At 45.8% G+C, this 14,092-nt stretch overlaps 1 protein-coding gene across 1 annotated transcript in view; it reads right to left on the reverse strand.

The window, feature by feature from the left end:
- The window catches only part of LOC108439514 (TBC1 domain family member 8), a 37,143-nt gene that overhangs the window by 4,217 nt on the left and 18,834 nt on the right, over nt 1-14,092 (reverse strand). Inside the window, exons 7-16 of the mRNA XM_017717961.2 lie at nt 13,059-13,256; nt 12,713-12,868; nt 11,739-11,889; nt 8,812-9,026; nt 8,198-8,315; nt 3,979-4,264; nt 2,304-2,409; nt 1,764-1,862; nt 1,185-1,253; nt 546-789 (exon numbers count right to left, since the gene is read on the reverse strand). Of these exons, the coding sequence (XP_017573450.1) occupies nt 546-789; nt 1,185-1,253; nt 1,764-1,862; nt 2,304-2,409; nt 3,979-4,264; nt 8,198-8,315; nt 8,812-9,026; nt 11,739-11,889; nt 12,713-12,868; nt 13,059-13,256 (1,642 nt within the window). The remainder of the gene's footprint in view (nt 1-545; nt 790-1,184; nt 1,254-1,763; nt 1,863-2,303; nt 2,410-3,978; nt 4,265-8,197; nt 8,316-8,811; nt 9,027-11,738; nt 11,890-12,712; nt 12,869-13,058; nt 13,257-14,092) is intronic.

Below are 14,092 nucleotides of genomic sequence, written 5' to 3' on the forward strand. Positions count from 1 at the left end.
TGCGCACCCAAACGTCGGTGATTTTCAGGGTGCTGGAAATGTGATGTTTTTTCGCCCTCTGTTCAATTTTCGTTAACATTTGCGGGCAATTTGAACTCACTCGACCAATCACTGTTGTCTCTGGCTTTAGCATGTGGGATAATGAAAACGACAGATTAGTTCCGTTTCAGCAACCTGGATTTGTCGGAGAGATCCGTCTGTTCCCCGAATGAGCTCAAACTGCGGAAGTACTCAAAGTTTCAGCTCCTGAATGAGGTGGCGAAACTCTCCGTGTTCTTTTCCCTTTTCTAAAACCTTAATTTCACCACTTGCCTGGTTTGTTAGGTGCAAAGCATGTCTCCGAATGTTGAAGACATTCTGCCCATTTGTTTCGGGTTTACAGTGCATAACCTTTAGAACACGGTTAGTTCCAAAAACATCATGTAGCGTCTGGCGTTCACAGTTTTTAGGCGAGGAATTCCCTTTCGTGCTGTGCTCTTGGTGTGTTACGGCCAAAAGGTGATTTTTAAGCCAGTTGAAGTCAGAGGAGGCGGCAGCGTACGCACCGAGCCAGCGGGCGAACTGTGTGAAGCTGATGCGGTTCTGCCTGTTTTGGTCCAGCAGGGTGAAGGTCCTCTGGGCCACTGTGTCCGTGTGAGAGCCGCAAGGCCACGGAGCCAGGAGTGCGTACAGGCTCTTAAACTGAGCACAGTCCACGTGATAACTTTCAGTGTAACCACGGCTCACGGCCCGCGGCTCAGGGGGGGTCCTGACACCGTCCCCCCAGTACAGACTGATGAAGTGCTCTGTCTGAAACACAAAGTCCATGCGTTGCAATGTAAAGCAGAGGTTCAGCAAAATCTCTCATTCACCCATGAATCCTCCCACAATATACACAGAAAACCCATCGACAGGCATATTTACAACTAGAAATATACAAACATATTCAATAAGATCTATCCTGAGATAAAAGAGGCAGTGTAATAATGACTGTACAAGGAGGGCAGGTAACAGCATATAATGACAATACTGAATAAATATGTGCAGATACTGGTACTGAAATAAACTAACTCAAGCACAGGGTTTGCGTTCTTCATCCACCTCTGGGTATAAGCTATAACAACCTATTTCTGTTAAGCATCCACACATAAACACATCCATGTTTTATTCAGGACAGATTAAACGCATCTGATGGTCAGACACACCTTAAAGAGGTCGTAGAGCCCAGACAGGTCCTCCTGAGAGAGGGACACATCAGGCGAGACCAGCCTTAACTACAGAGACACAGGAGAGGTGCATCAATCACAGATATCCACAAGGGGGCGATCAAACTCACAATAACAGTCACCAACTTTGTTTTCACTTCTAAATATACTTTATTAAAAAGTTTACTTTAGGAATAAAAAAACAAGACTGACCTACAGAACCAACAAAACTGTCCTGACTCCCAACTGTAAACTGTTTTTTCACAAAAGCTACAGGCATAATTTCCCACCGAGGAGCACTTTATAGCTCTACAGTTACAGACTGTTTCTCTGATACTTCGTTAGACCCCTTTTTCCCTGTTTTTCAGTGGTCAGGACCCCCATGGACCCTCACAGAGCAGGTACGATTTAGGTGGTGGATCATTCTCAGCACTGCCGTAACACTGATGTGGTGGTGGTGTGCAAGTTGTGCTGGTACAAGTGGATCAGACACAGACTACAGTCTGTAATTGTAGAACTATACTTAATGAAGTGGCCAGAGTGTGAGTGTGTGTGTGTGTGTGTGTGTGTGCGCCTCACTGTGTTCTCTTTGGTGGTGTCCTCGTGGCTCTGCAGCACTTGGATCCTGTGTCTGCATCTCATCCTCTCCAGCTGCCTCACCGTCAGGTCCCCGAATTTCTACGCAAACCCAGAGAGCAGCAGTTTCAACAGTTTCAACAAACTCGTCCTGTCGTACAGATTAAATCTGTATTCTTAAAGTAAAAGCTACATGTTTTTAGTTAGAAAAGGAATAAAACCAAGTTATAATAACAAACTAAGCAATGCACAAAATATAAAATAACGTTTTAACGTAACGTTTTATACGTTATGCCGTAACGTTTTCACAGGCCACGTTTTATAAGAAGCTTTTGCTTTTCCAAAATGTTAAATTCAGCACTTAAGCAGTAATCGTGCATTACAAGGTGCAGAAGTGTGTCTCTGTAGACGGCGCCTTCACTTATTTTCACTTTCATTTGACCGGGGGCGCCCAAACTTTTGCATACCACTGCGTTTTCTATAATCCTGTGAGATTCAGCTCTGAACACACACACACACACACACACACACACACACACACACCTCATATGCATCACTGATTAGCACAGTGATGTGTGTGTGTCCCGCAGGTCCCGCCTCCTCAGAACACGCACACGGCTCCTCGTCGTCTCGAACCTGTTCCAGAAAACTACACACACACACACACACACACACAGAGACACAGACAGACACACACATAATTTCTCCATAATTAAAGGGTTAAGATGTAAACAGAGTCGTTCAGAGCAGTTTGGTGTGAAACTCTCTGTTCTAGATAAACTTACAGAGTCAGAACTGTTCACAGTGGTGGTGATAGGAACCAGACGTCCGCCTCTAAAAGCTCCTCACAGAAAGTGATTAGTTATTAATACACTGCCTGATGACTGAGACGCTGTTTTACAATAGTTTGGTGATTTTGGTTTAAACTCCATTCACGGTGGAGGGATACATAACCTTCAGGGCTTTGTGATGCAAAGAAATAGTCCCCAAAGAAAACTGATTATTCCAGATTTTCCACTATTTTCCATCATCAACATTCCATATAAACACTCAGAAGACTCGTGTAGGTTCTCTGGTGGTTCTGGGTGGTAAATAAAGTGTCTATATCTGTGTTGTAGTCATGGCGACGTCTGGTTCCCATCACCACCACTGTAAAGACGTCTGAACCATTTCACACCAAACCCTCTCTGAATCTCTCGGGTTTACATCGAATATTGAACTATGAAGGAATTTCGGAACAACTGGCGGACTTTTGTTAATGAACACAGTAGATATTCAAATCTATCTAGAATGAATAGGAAGATATAACAATGTTCATTCCAACTTTTACGTGTTGCAACTTTCCTGACTTCAGATCATAACGACTCGTATCTGAGGAAGATGAGTCGAGCGGCTGATGTTGGAGGGACAGAAAGCTAAAAAACACAATTGTTCAGTGGTGCTTTGAGCTGTAGGGGGCGCTAATGCTCATGTAGTTATCCGGCTACAGGTAAAACCCCCCGCAGTACAGTCTGTTTCACTAACAGATGATCAAATGACACCTGTTTAGAGGGTAAAAAAGATGAGAGAACGCTGAGAAACTGGAGCTGGAGTGATGGATGGAATCGAATGTGTTTGTGGCGGGTGGTGTGTACGTTGCTATTAGCCAGTTTTACGTGTTTACCGAAGCCCCTTTAAATGAAAATTTAAGGGGCAGTCGTTGGCTGGAGGTTAGAGAACTGGCCCTGTGACCAGAAGGTTGCCGGTTCGATCCCCAGTGCCGACAGTCCATGACTGAGGTGTCCTTGAGCAAGACACCTAACCCCCAACTGCTCCCCGGGCGCCGTGGATAGGGCTGCCCACCGTGTGCTCACTGCCCCCTAGTGTGTGTATGTGGTGTTTCACTGTACGGATGGGTTAAATGCGGAGATGAAATTTCCCCGTTTGTGGGATTAAAAAGTCTTAAATCTTAAAATGCTGCACAAGTTCATTTAGGCCAACTCAAAATGTGAGCTGCTTCCGCTAAAACACGGAAACGGTGCCCTTTGGCAGCACAAGCAGCGACAAACGTCGAAAACTTAAAAGTAACATGAAATCTGCGTAAATAACACTTCACACATATGGTCGAAAACAAAGACTGGAACACCCTTTTTGCTCAAATGACACGTCTTGGTCTAAGTGAAAAGTGAACTCTACAGTTAACAGCGTTCGCTTTTACGCCATTTAGGTGTAACCATACCTGGTGAGGGTCATTAGAGCCTGTCCGTCGTCGGTGCTGGCACAGAGCTCGGCAGCGTTAGCGTCCAGCACGGCGAGCCCCAGCTGGAACACGGCTTTGATGCCGTGGTAGAAGAAGCAGTCGAGCACGTAGAGGGCGCTGCGGAACGGCAGGACGCTCAGGAACAGCGTGAGGAACCAGGTCAGAGACACAGATGCCAGAGGAGAAAGATCAGGAACGCTTTCGGCCAGAGACGGCAAACGCTCCCGAATCAGCTCCTCAAACACGGACTGATCCACCTGAGCACCTGAGAGCGAGGGAGAGGGGGAGAGAGAGAGAGAGAGAGAGAGAGAGAGAGAGAGAGAGGGGGGGGGGGGGGGATACAGATAGAGTTGAAAAGGAGAAGGGGAAAGAATGAGCAAGGGAAAAGAGAAAGAAAGAGAGAGGGGAGAGAGCAGAGAGAAGAGAAATAAAAAAAGAGAAGAAGTGACAGTGAGAGAGAGAGAGATAAAGAAAGAGGTAATGAGAGAGGTGACAGAAAGAGAGGGAAGAAAAAAAAGTCAGACAGGAAGGAGAGAGAGAGAAATAGAGAAGAGTGAGAGAGTGAGAGAGAGGGGGGTGTGAGAGAGAGAGAGAGAGAGAGAGAGAGAGGGGGGGGGTGTGAGAGAGAGAGAGAGAGAGAGAGAGAGAGGGGGGGGGTGTGAGAGAGAGAGAGAGAGAGAGAGAGGGGGGGGAGATACAGATAGAGTTGAAAAGGAGAAGGGGAAAGAATGAGCAAGGGAAAAGAGAAAGAAAGAGAGAGGGGAGAGAGCAGAGAGAAGAGAAATAAAAAAAGAGAAGAAGTGACAGTGAGAGAGAGAGAGAGAGATAAAGAAAGAGGTAATGAGAGAGGTGACAGAAAGAGAGGGAAGAAAAAAAGTCAGACAGGAAGGAGAGAGAGAGAAATAGAGAAGAGTGAGAGAGTGAGAGAGAGAGAGAGAGAGAGAGAGAGAGAGAGAGGGGGGTGTGTGAGAGAGAGAGAGAGAGAGGGGGGTGTGTGAGAGAGAGAGAGGTGTGTGAGAGAGAGAGAGAGAGAGAGGGGGGTGTGTGAGAGAGAGAGAGGTGTGTGAGAGAGAGAGAGAGGGGGGTGTGAGAGAGAGAGAGAGAGAGAGAGAGAGAGAGAGAGAGAGGGGGGTGTGAGAGAGAGAGAGGTGTGTGAGAGAGAGAGGTGTGTGAGAGAGAGAGAGAGAGAGAGGGGGGGGGGTGTGTGAGAGAGAGAGGGGTGTGTGTGTGAGAGAGAGAGAGAGAGAGAGAGAGAGAGAGGGGTGTGAGAGAGAGAGAGGGGTGTGAGAGAGAGAGAGGGGTGTGTGTGTGTGTGAGAGAGAGAGAGAGAGGGGGGTGTGAGAGAGAGAGAGGGGTGTGTGTGTGTGAGAGAGAGAGAGAGAGAGAGAGGGGGGTGTGAGAGAGAGAGAGAGAGAGGGGTGTGAGAGAGAGAGAGAGAGGGGGGTGTGAGAGAGAGAGAGGTGTGTGAGAGAGAGGTGTGTGAGAGAGAGAGAGAGAGAGAGGGGGGTGTGTGAGAGAGAGAGGGGTGTGTGTGTGAGAGAGAGAGAGAGAGAGAGAGAGAGAGAGAGAGAGAGAGAGGGGTGTGAGAGAGAGAGAGGGGTGTGTGTGTGTGAGAGAGAGAGAGAGAGGGGGGTGTGAGAGAGAGAGAGGGGTGTGTGTGTGTGAGAGAGAGAGAGAGAGAGAGAGAGAGGGGGGTGTGAGAGAGAGAGAGAGAGAGAGAGAGAGAATCTGTTGTCTGATAATTGAACTTGAATTAATGAGCTGTCAGTCATTTCAATCAATTGGCAATTTACATATAACACGAAGCCTCATTTAATTACACCGTAAACGTATTGGCGTATATTTAATTCCTGAAAGTGTAAAATTATGCTGGCTGATATCGGTTTTCAGAACTGTTAGTTCCTTAAAATCAGTATCAGTGACTGTTTCTTTAGATCGGTCGGCCCTACGGACAACTAATTTAGATCAGATTCAACTGTCATTGTGCAGAGTTCAGGCACAGAGCCAATGACCTGCATTTAGCATCTAACCAGTGCAAAATACAGTATTATTTACATATAAAGTGCAGGAAAAATGATAAAAATGCAAGTATAAATATAATATACATATATATATATATATATATATAGAGTGAGTGGAGAACATACAATGAGGTAGTATGTACTGTGAGAGGAGCACATGTTCACTTTGCCAAAATAAAGAATTCCCCTCTGGGATGAATAAAGTGATCTATCTATCTAATCCATAGGGTTTAATATGATGTCGGCCCACCCTTTGCAGCTATAACAGCTTCAACTCTTCTGGGAAGGCTTTCCACAAGGGTTAGGAGTGTTTATGGGAATTTTTTACATTTCTTCCAGAAGCACATTTGTGAGGTCAGACACTGATGCTGGACGAGAAGGCCTGGCTCACAGTCTCCACTCTAGTTCATCCCAAAGGTGTTCTATGGGGTTGAGGTCAGGACTCTGTGCAGGCCAGTCAAGTTCTTCCACACCAAACTGGCTCATCCGTGTCTTTATGGACCTGCTTTGTGCACTGGTGCTCAGTCATGTTGGAGCAGGAAGGGGCCGTCCCCAAACTGTTCCCACAAAGTTGGGAGCATGAAATTGTCCAAAATCTCTTGGTGCTGAAGCTTTAAGAGTTCCTTTCAGTGGAACTAAGGGGCCGAGCCCAAATCCTGAAAAACACCCCCACACCATGATCCCCCCTCCACCAAACTTTACACTCGGCACAATGCAGTCAGACAAGTACCGTTCCCCTGGCAACCGCCAAACCCAGACTCATCCATCAGATTCCCAGATGGAAAAGCGTGATTGGTCACTCCAGAGAACACGTCTCCACTGCTCTAGAGTCCAGTGGCGGCGCTTTACTCCACTGCATTCCACGCTTTGCATTGCGCTTGGTGATGTGAGGCTTGGATGCAGCTGCTCTGCCATGGAAACTCATTCCATGAAGCTCTCTACGCTGTTCTTGAACTGATCTGAAGGCCACATGAAGTTTGGAGGTCTGTAGTGATTGACTCTGCAGAAAGTCGGTGACCTCTGCGCACTATGCCCCTCAGCATCCGCTGACCGCTCTGTCATTTTACGTGGCCGACCACTACGTGGCCGAGTTGCTGTCGTTCCCAATCACTTCCACTTTGTTATAATCCCACTGACAGTGGACTGTGGAATATTTAGTAGTGAGGAAATTTCACGACTGGACTTGCTGCACAGGTGGCGTCCGATCACGGCACCACGCTGGAATTCACTGAGCTCCTGAGAGCGACCCATTCTTTCACTAATGTCTGTAGAAGCAGTCTGCAGGCCTAGGGGCTCGGCTTTATACACCTGTGGCCATGGAAGTGACTGGAACACCTGAATTCAGTGATGTGGATGGGCGAGTGAAAACTCTAGCAATATAGTGTATATAAACACACCCACCCACCCTACCCTCAGCACTGGCCTGCCTGACACACACACACACACACACACACACACACACACACACACACACACACACACACACACACACACACAGAAAGGTCTGGTTGCTCGCTCTAAACACTGACCAAAAAAAGTCACTAGAGTGGAACAGCAAAGCAGGAAGTGAGCCGAGGTGCAGCAACGCAGCAAAAACAGCGACTGTTTGCGTAACAACTACAAATAAACATGAACTAAAATACAGACGCAAACACTAACAGCACGTAGGTGTGTGACTGCGGCTCGTTTGAGGTGCAGAAACACCTCTGTGCCTGTTCTGCATTACTGATAAAGTTGCGGTTTCTGATAAAATTCCCCAAACTATTTAAACAGCTACGCCCTGGCCACTTTATCAGAAACCCCTCTCTGTACCACCTTGCTGGTGCATCAGACTGTAGCCCGTCTGCCGAGGCACAGCCTGTTAGCTGTCCTCTAGCCCTTCATCAATGAGCTGCTGAGCTGCTCTTGGTTGGATATTTTTTTGGTGATGGTCCACTCCACCTAGTCAGTATCACTGCTATGCTGAGAATGGACCACCACCCAAGTAACATCTGGACAACAGTGATCCTGTAGTCAGAAACTGACCAATGATGAATGGGCTACAGCAGACGGACAAGAGTCTATAAGCGTACAACTATAAGATGGAGCAGTAAGGTGGGCGTTTCCAATAAAGTGGCCAGTTAGTACATGTACAAGGTAGGTGTTTCTAATAAAGTGGACAGGCAGCGTATACGTACCAATAACTCTGTGGTTGAAGTAATCGGGCAGCATCCGCTCGCACACAGTGACCAGAAGCCAGAAAGCCTCTTCTTCTTTCGCGTAGAGCAACAGGACAGAAGCCAGGATGTTCATGGACTGGAAAAGGGACACACACACACACACACACACACACACACACACACACACACACACACCCCAGTCAATTGTTTGGACACACCTACTCACATTTCAGCGGTATTGAGAATTAGAAACAGTGATTAAAACGATGTTTTCTTCTGTTTTCTTTGCTCTCCTGCACCAGTAATGCTTTCCCACAGTGCATGAAACAAAAAACACACACAGAATTTCTCAATGGTAAAAAGGCAAATTAACATATTTTAACACTCGTTTTTCGACTGAATGCTTCCTGAATGTTGGTTTCAGTTTCAGCCAAGAATTTTCATTTCTGTGAGGCGCTGCCAGCTGGACGAGCATGTGTGTGTGTGTGTGTGCGCCCAGTGTTGGGCAGTAGTGTCTCTGATGGAGCTATTAGTCTAACTGCATAACTATCCTACTGTGTGGAATCACCTGCATGTCATTATTTCATACACAACAGTAACTTACTGTGCTGTATTTTTTAATATTTGCGTACCTGGCAGTATCCAATGTTGGGGTTGCGGTGGGCGTAAGCCGTCAGGACCCTCCGCAGAGCTGCGATTCCGGTCTGGTTCTGGAAGGCGGCGTGCTCAGGCAGTGAGCGGTGCAGGTCCCGCTCGATCTCCTCCGTCGCTATGCTCGTTTCCCCCATACACTTGCTCACCAGATCCGCATAGTATTCCGGGTGGGCAGCCAGCGACGAGAACGCGTCTGTGGAACACAGAACAACCCAATAACGTTACACTCACTTCACTTCCAATTATCCTCACTGAGTGTCTTCACATGCGCTCAAAATTTTTGCACTTATCTGATTATTCAGCACACTCGGATTTCACACTCGGAGTGTGGTCGAGAAATCCGACAAACAGAGCTCAGTTATCAGATTTAAAGTGGCGCGATGTTTAAAAAAAAAGCCGCAGCATGAAGTTTATGTCTATGCCTCTGCAAGTTTAACGGCTGTTTCCCCATTGTCTGATTACTGTCTGACTCACGTGGACCTGGAGTTTCCCCATTATCTGATTACTGTCTGACTCATGTAGACCTGGAGTTTCCCCATTATCTGATTACTGTCTGACTCCTGTAGACCTGGAGTTTCCCCTTTATCTGATTACTGTCTGACTCCTGTAGACCTGGAGTTTCCCCATTATCTGATTACTGTCTAACTCATGTAGACCTGGAGTTTCCCCGTTATCTGATTACTGTCTGACTCCTGTAGACCTGGAGTTTCCCCATTATCTGATTACTGTCTGACTCCTGTAGACCTGGAGTTTCCCCATTATCTGATTACTGTCTGACTCCTGTAGACCTGGAGTTTCCCCATTATCTGATTACTGTCTGACTCCTGTAGACCTGGAGTTTCTCCATTATCTGATTACTGTCTGACTCCTGTAGACCTGGAGTTTCCCCATTATCTGATTACTGTCTGACTCATGTAGACCTGGAGTTTCCCCGTTATCTGATTACTGTCTGACTTGTGTAGACCTGGAGTTTCCCCCATTATCTGATTACTGTCTGACTCATGTAGACCTGGAGTTTCCCCCGTTATCTGATTACTGTCTGACTTGTGTAGACCTGGAGTTTCCCCCATTATCTGATTACTGTCTGACTCATGTAGACCTGGAGTTTCCCCATTATCTGATTACTGTCTGACTCATGTAGACCTGGAGTTTCCCCATTATCTGGTTACTGTCTGACTCATGTAGACCTGGAGTTTCCCCATTATCTGATTACTGTCTGACTCATGTAGACCTGGAGTTTCCCCATTATCTGATTACTGTCTGATTCATGTAGATCTGGAGTTTCCCCGTTATCTGATTACTGTCTGATTCATGTAGACCTGGAGTTTCCCCGTTATCTGATTACTGTCTGATTCATGTAGACCTGGAGTTTCCCCATTATCTGATTACTGTCTGACTCATGTAGACCTGGAGTTTCCCCATTATCTGATTACTGTCTGATTCATGTAGATCTGGAGTTTCCCCGTTATCTGGTTACTGTCTGATTCATGTAGACCTGGAGTTTCCCCATTATCTGATTACTGTCTGACTCATGTAGACCTGGAGTTTCCCCATTATCTGATTACTGTCTGACTCATGTAGACCTGGAGTTTCCCCATTATCTGATTACTGTCTGATTCATGTAGATCTGGAGTTTCCCCGTTATCTGATTACTGTCTGATTCATGTAGACCTGGAGTTTCCCCATTATCTGATTACTGTCTGACTCATGTAGACCTGGAGTTTCTCCATTATCTGATTACTGTCTGACTCATGTAGACCTGGAGTTTCTCCATTATCTGATTACTGTCTGATTCATGTAGACCTGGAGTTTCCCCATTATCTGATTACTGTCTGACTCATGTAGACCTGGAGTTTCCCCATTATCTGATTACTGTCTGACTCATGTAGACCTGGAGTTTCCCCATTATCTGATTACTGTCTGACTCATGTAGACCTGGAGTTTCCCCATTATCTGATTACTGTCTGACTCATGTAGACCTGGAGTTTCCCCATTATCTGATTACTGTCTGACTCATGTAGACCTGGAGTTTCCCCATTATCTGATTACTGTCTGACTCATGTAGACCTGGAGTTTCCCCATTATCTGATTACTGTCTGACTCCTGTAGACCTGGAGTTTCTCCATTATCTGATTACTGTCTGACTCCTGTAGACCTGGAGTTTCCCCATTATCTGATTACTGTCTGACTCCTGTAGACCTGGAGTTTCCCCATTATCTGATTACTGTCTGACTCATGTAGACCTGGAGTTTCCCCATTATCTGATTACTGTCTGACTCATGTAGACCTGGAGTTTCCCCATTATCTGATTACTGTCTGACTCATGTAGACCTGGAGTTTCTCCATTATCTGATTACTGTCTGACTCCTGTAGACCTGGAGTTTCCACATTATCTGATTACTGTCTGACTCATGTAGACCTGGAGTTTCCCCATTATCTGATTACTGTCTGACTCATGTAGACCTGGAGTTTCCCCATTATCTGATTACTGTCTGACTCCTGTAGACCTGGAGTTTCCCCATTATCTGATTACTGTCTGACTCATGTAGACCTGGAGTTTCCCCATTATCTGATTACTGTCTGACTCATGTAGACCTGGAGTTTCCCCATTATCTGATTACTGTCTGACTCATGTAGATCTGGAGTTTCCCCATTATCTGATTACTGTCTGATTCATGTAGACCTGGAGTTTCTGTGACACACATTTCACATCAGGCAAGGGCTTTTCAGCGGTGGAGGGATCTCAAAGACTCGATGAGGCTGAAGTTGCCTTTTGCTTCGTATTCGCATTTTTTCGTTCCACCTTAAGCAACAGGTGCACCCCCTCCTCCATCCCACTCCCCCCTTTAAAAGACAGCTCTCCTACACATAAACACAAACACTCACACACGTCTCTCTCCCTCACCTGAAAAGGTAAGCCACAACTCCCCACGCAGAGACTCCGGGATCCCCATGGCAACCAGTTTGCGGATTTTATCCGTGCGGAACATGTGCACGCCGCGGCCGAACTCTTCAAAGTGATCCCCCCACACCCGCACCCTCAGCTGCTCTGACATCTAACAAAAACACACAAAATGTTATCAAAAAGAGGAAAAAATTTAGTGAAAAATTTAAAATATCACCGTAAGTCATAAATCATAATACAACCCCAATTCCAGTGAAGTTGGGACGTTGTGTAAAACAAAAAAAAACAGAATACGATGATTTGCAAATCCTTTTCAACCGATATTCAATTGAATCCACTACAAAGACGAGATATTTGATGTTCAAACGGATAAACTTTATTGTTTTTTGCAAACATTCACTCATTTTGAATTTGATGCCTGTCTTGCAAATCATCGTATTGTGTTTTACACAACGTCCCAACTTCACTGGAATTGGGGTTGTACATAAAAAAATGTTCAATGATAAATTGTCAAATATTTTTATTGTTTCGTCCCAAGAAGCTTCTAAAAACGGCACAGGAGTGTCGAACCTCGAGACTCATTAAGAATGCAACAACCTATGAATATGCGTGATTTCTAAACCCCGCCCCTTCCCCCACTATCCTGGATTCTGTTTGAACAGACTAAGCACACATAAAAATAAATTCCCTCTGTGACCTCTGTCTATCTCTCACTCCAGCACCTCCCACTCAATACTTTCACTCAGATTTGAGTCTTCAGCCTCCAAACTTGCCTCAGTGAGGTAACAGTCATCCAGAATTGCTTCGCTAAGCAAGAATATAAATTAAAAGTAGTTTTAGCTAACAGCTCCACACAATCGCTCACATTTGAGTCTTTATCCTCTAAACTTGTGTCATTCAGGGCTTCAATCAGCCACAATTAACCTGTGAGTTTGTGTGGAAAGCCCCAACGAATGGCACGGCTCCATACTCACAATCTTGTTGTTGGGGGACTGTGATAGGCCGGTTTGGAAGGTGGTAATGAGCGCTTCGGTGAGTACAGTGTTCCGCAGCGTTTCGTCAGAAACTTCGTCGTTCTCCTCTGAGCTCACTCCGTCATAGTAGAACGTATAGTATGGCGTGGAGGAGATCTGGAAAACACAAACTACTTGAGACTCGAGCTGAACGACGTGAAAAAAGGTTTTTTTTATATTTGAAACAGATTCAAATGTATCCAAACGGAGTTAATCATCACTCTAACCATTCCGCTTTGTGATATTTCCTGAATCTAATGTACCTAATTGATTTGCTATCAGCCCAAAGATTTACAGCCCTATTTACCTGTGATTTTTTACGCTGGTTGTGGCCCCTGAACATGGCCTGTCTCCAGTGCAGGGCCCTCAGCCGATCGGTCAGGTTCTCCACCAGCTCGTCCCGCTGCACCAACTCGATCAGCTGGAACGCCTTCTTCGACTTCACGCTGATGATCACTGGGTTTGGCAGAGCACTCGTACTCTCTGCTTTCTCAATGGACTGCACCTGCACACAGACATTAAAGATGCAGTCAGAGTGTAAACACGACTACATTATACAGCCGAGACACACAACACCATCCAAACTACACTCGGGGCCAAAAACAGCCACTCGGGGCCAAATTAAGCTACAGTCAGGGAGCACACAATCATTAAAGATACAGTCAGGACCCAAACACACTCATTAAAGATACAGTCAGGACCTAATCACAACTACTAAAGATACAGTCAGGACCTAATCACACCCATTAAAGATACAGTCAGGACCTAAACACACCCATTAAAGACACAGTCAGGGATCACACAACCATTAAAGATACAGCAAGGACCCAAACACACCCATTAAAGACACAGTCAGGACCTAATCACACCCATTAAAGACACAGTCAGGACCTAATCACACCCATTAAAGACACAGTCAGGACCTAAACACACCCATTAAAGACACAGTCAGGACCTAATCACACCCATTAAAGACACAGTCAGGGATCACACAACCATTAAAGATACAGCAAGGACCCAAACACACCCATTAAAGATACAGTCAGGACCTAATCACACCCATTAAAGACACAGTCAGGACCTAATCACACCCATTAAAGACACAGTCAGGACCTAATCACACCCATTAAAGACACAGTCAGGACCTAATCACACCCATTAAAGATACAGTCAGGACCTAAACACACCCATTAAAGACACAGTCAGGACCTAATCACACCCATTAAAGACACAGTCAGGACCTAATCACACCCATTAAAGACACAGTCAGGACCTAATCACACCCATTAAAGATACAGTCAGGACCTAAACACACTCATTAAAGATACAGTCAGGACCTAA

Source organism: Pygocentrus nattereri, chromosome 6, assembly GCF_015220715.1.
Source record: "Pygocentrus nattereri isolate fPygNat1 chromosome 6, fPygNat1.pri, whole genome shotgun sequence".
Lineage (NCBI taxonomy): Eukaryota > Metazoa > Chordata > Actinopteri > Characiformes > Serrasalmidae > Pygocentrus > Pygocentrus nattereri.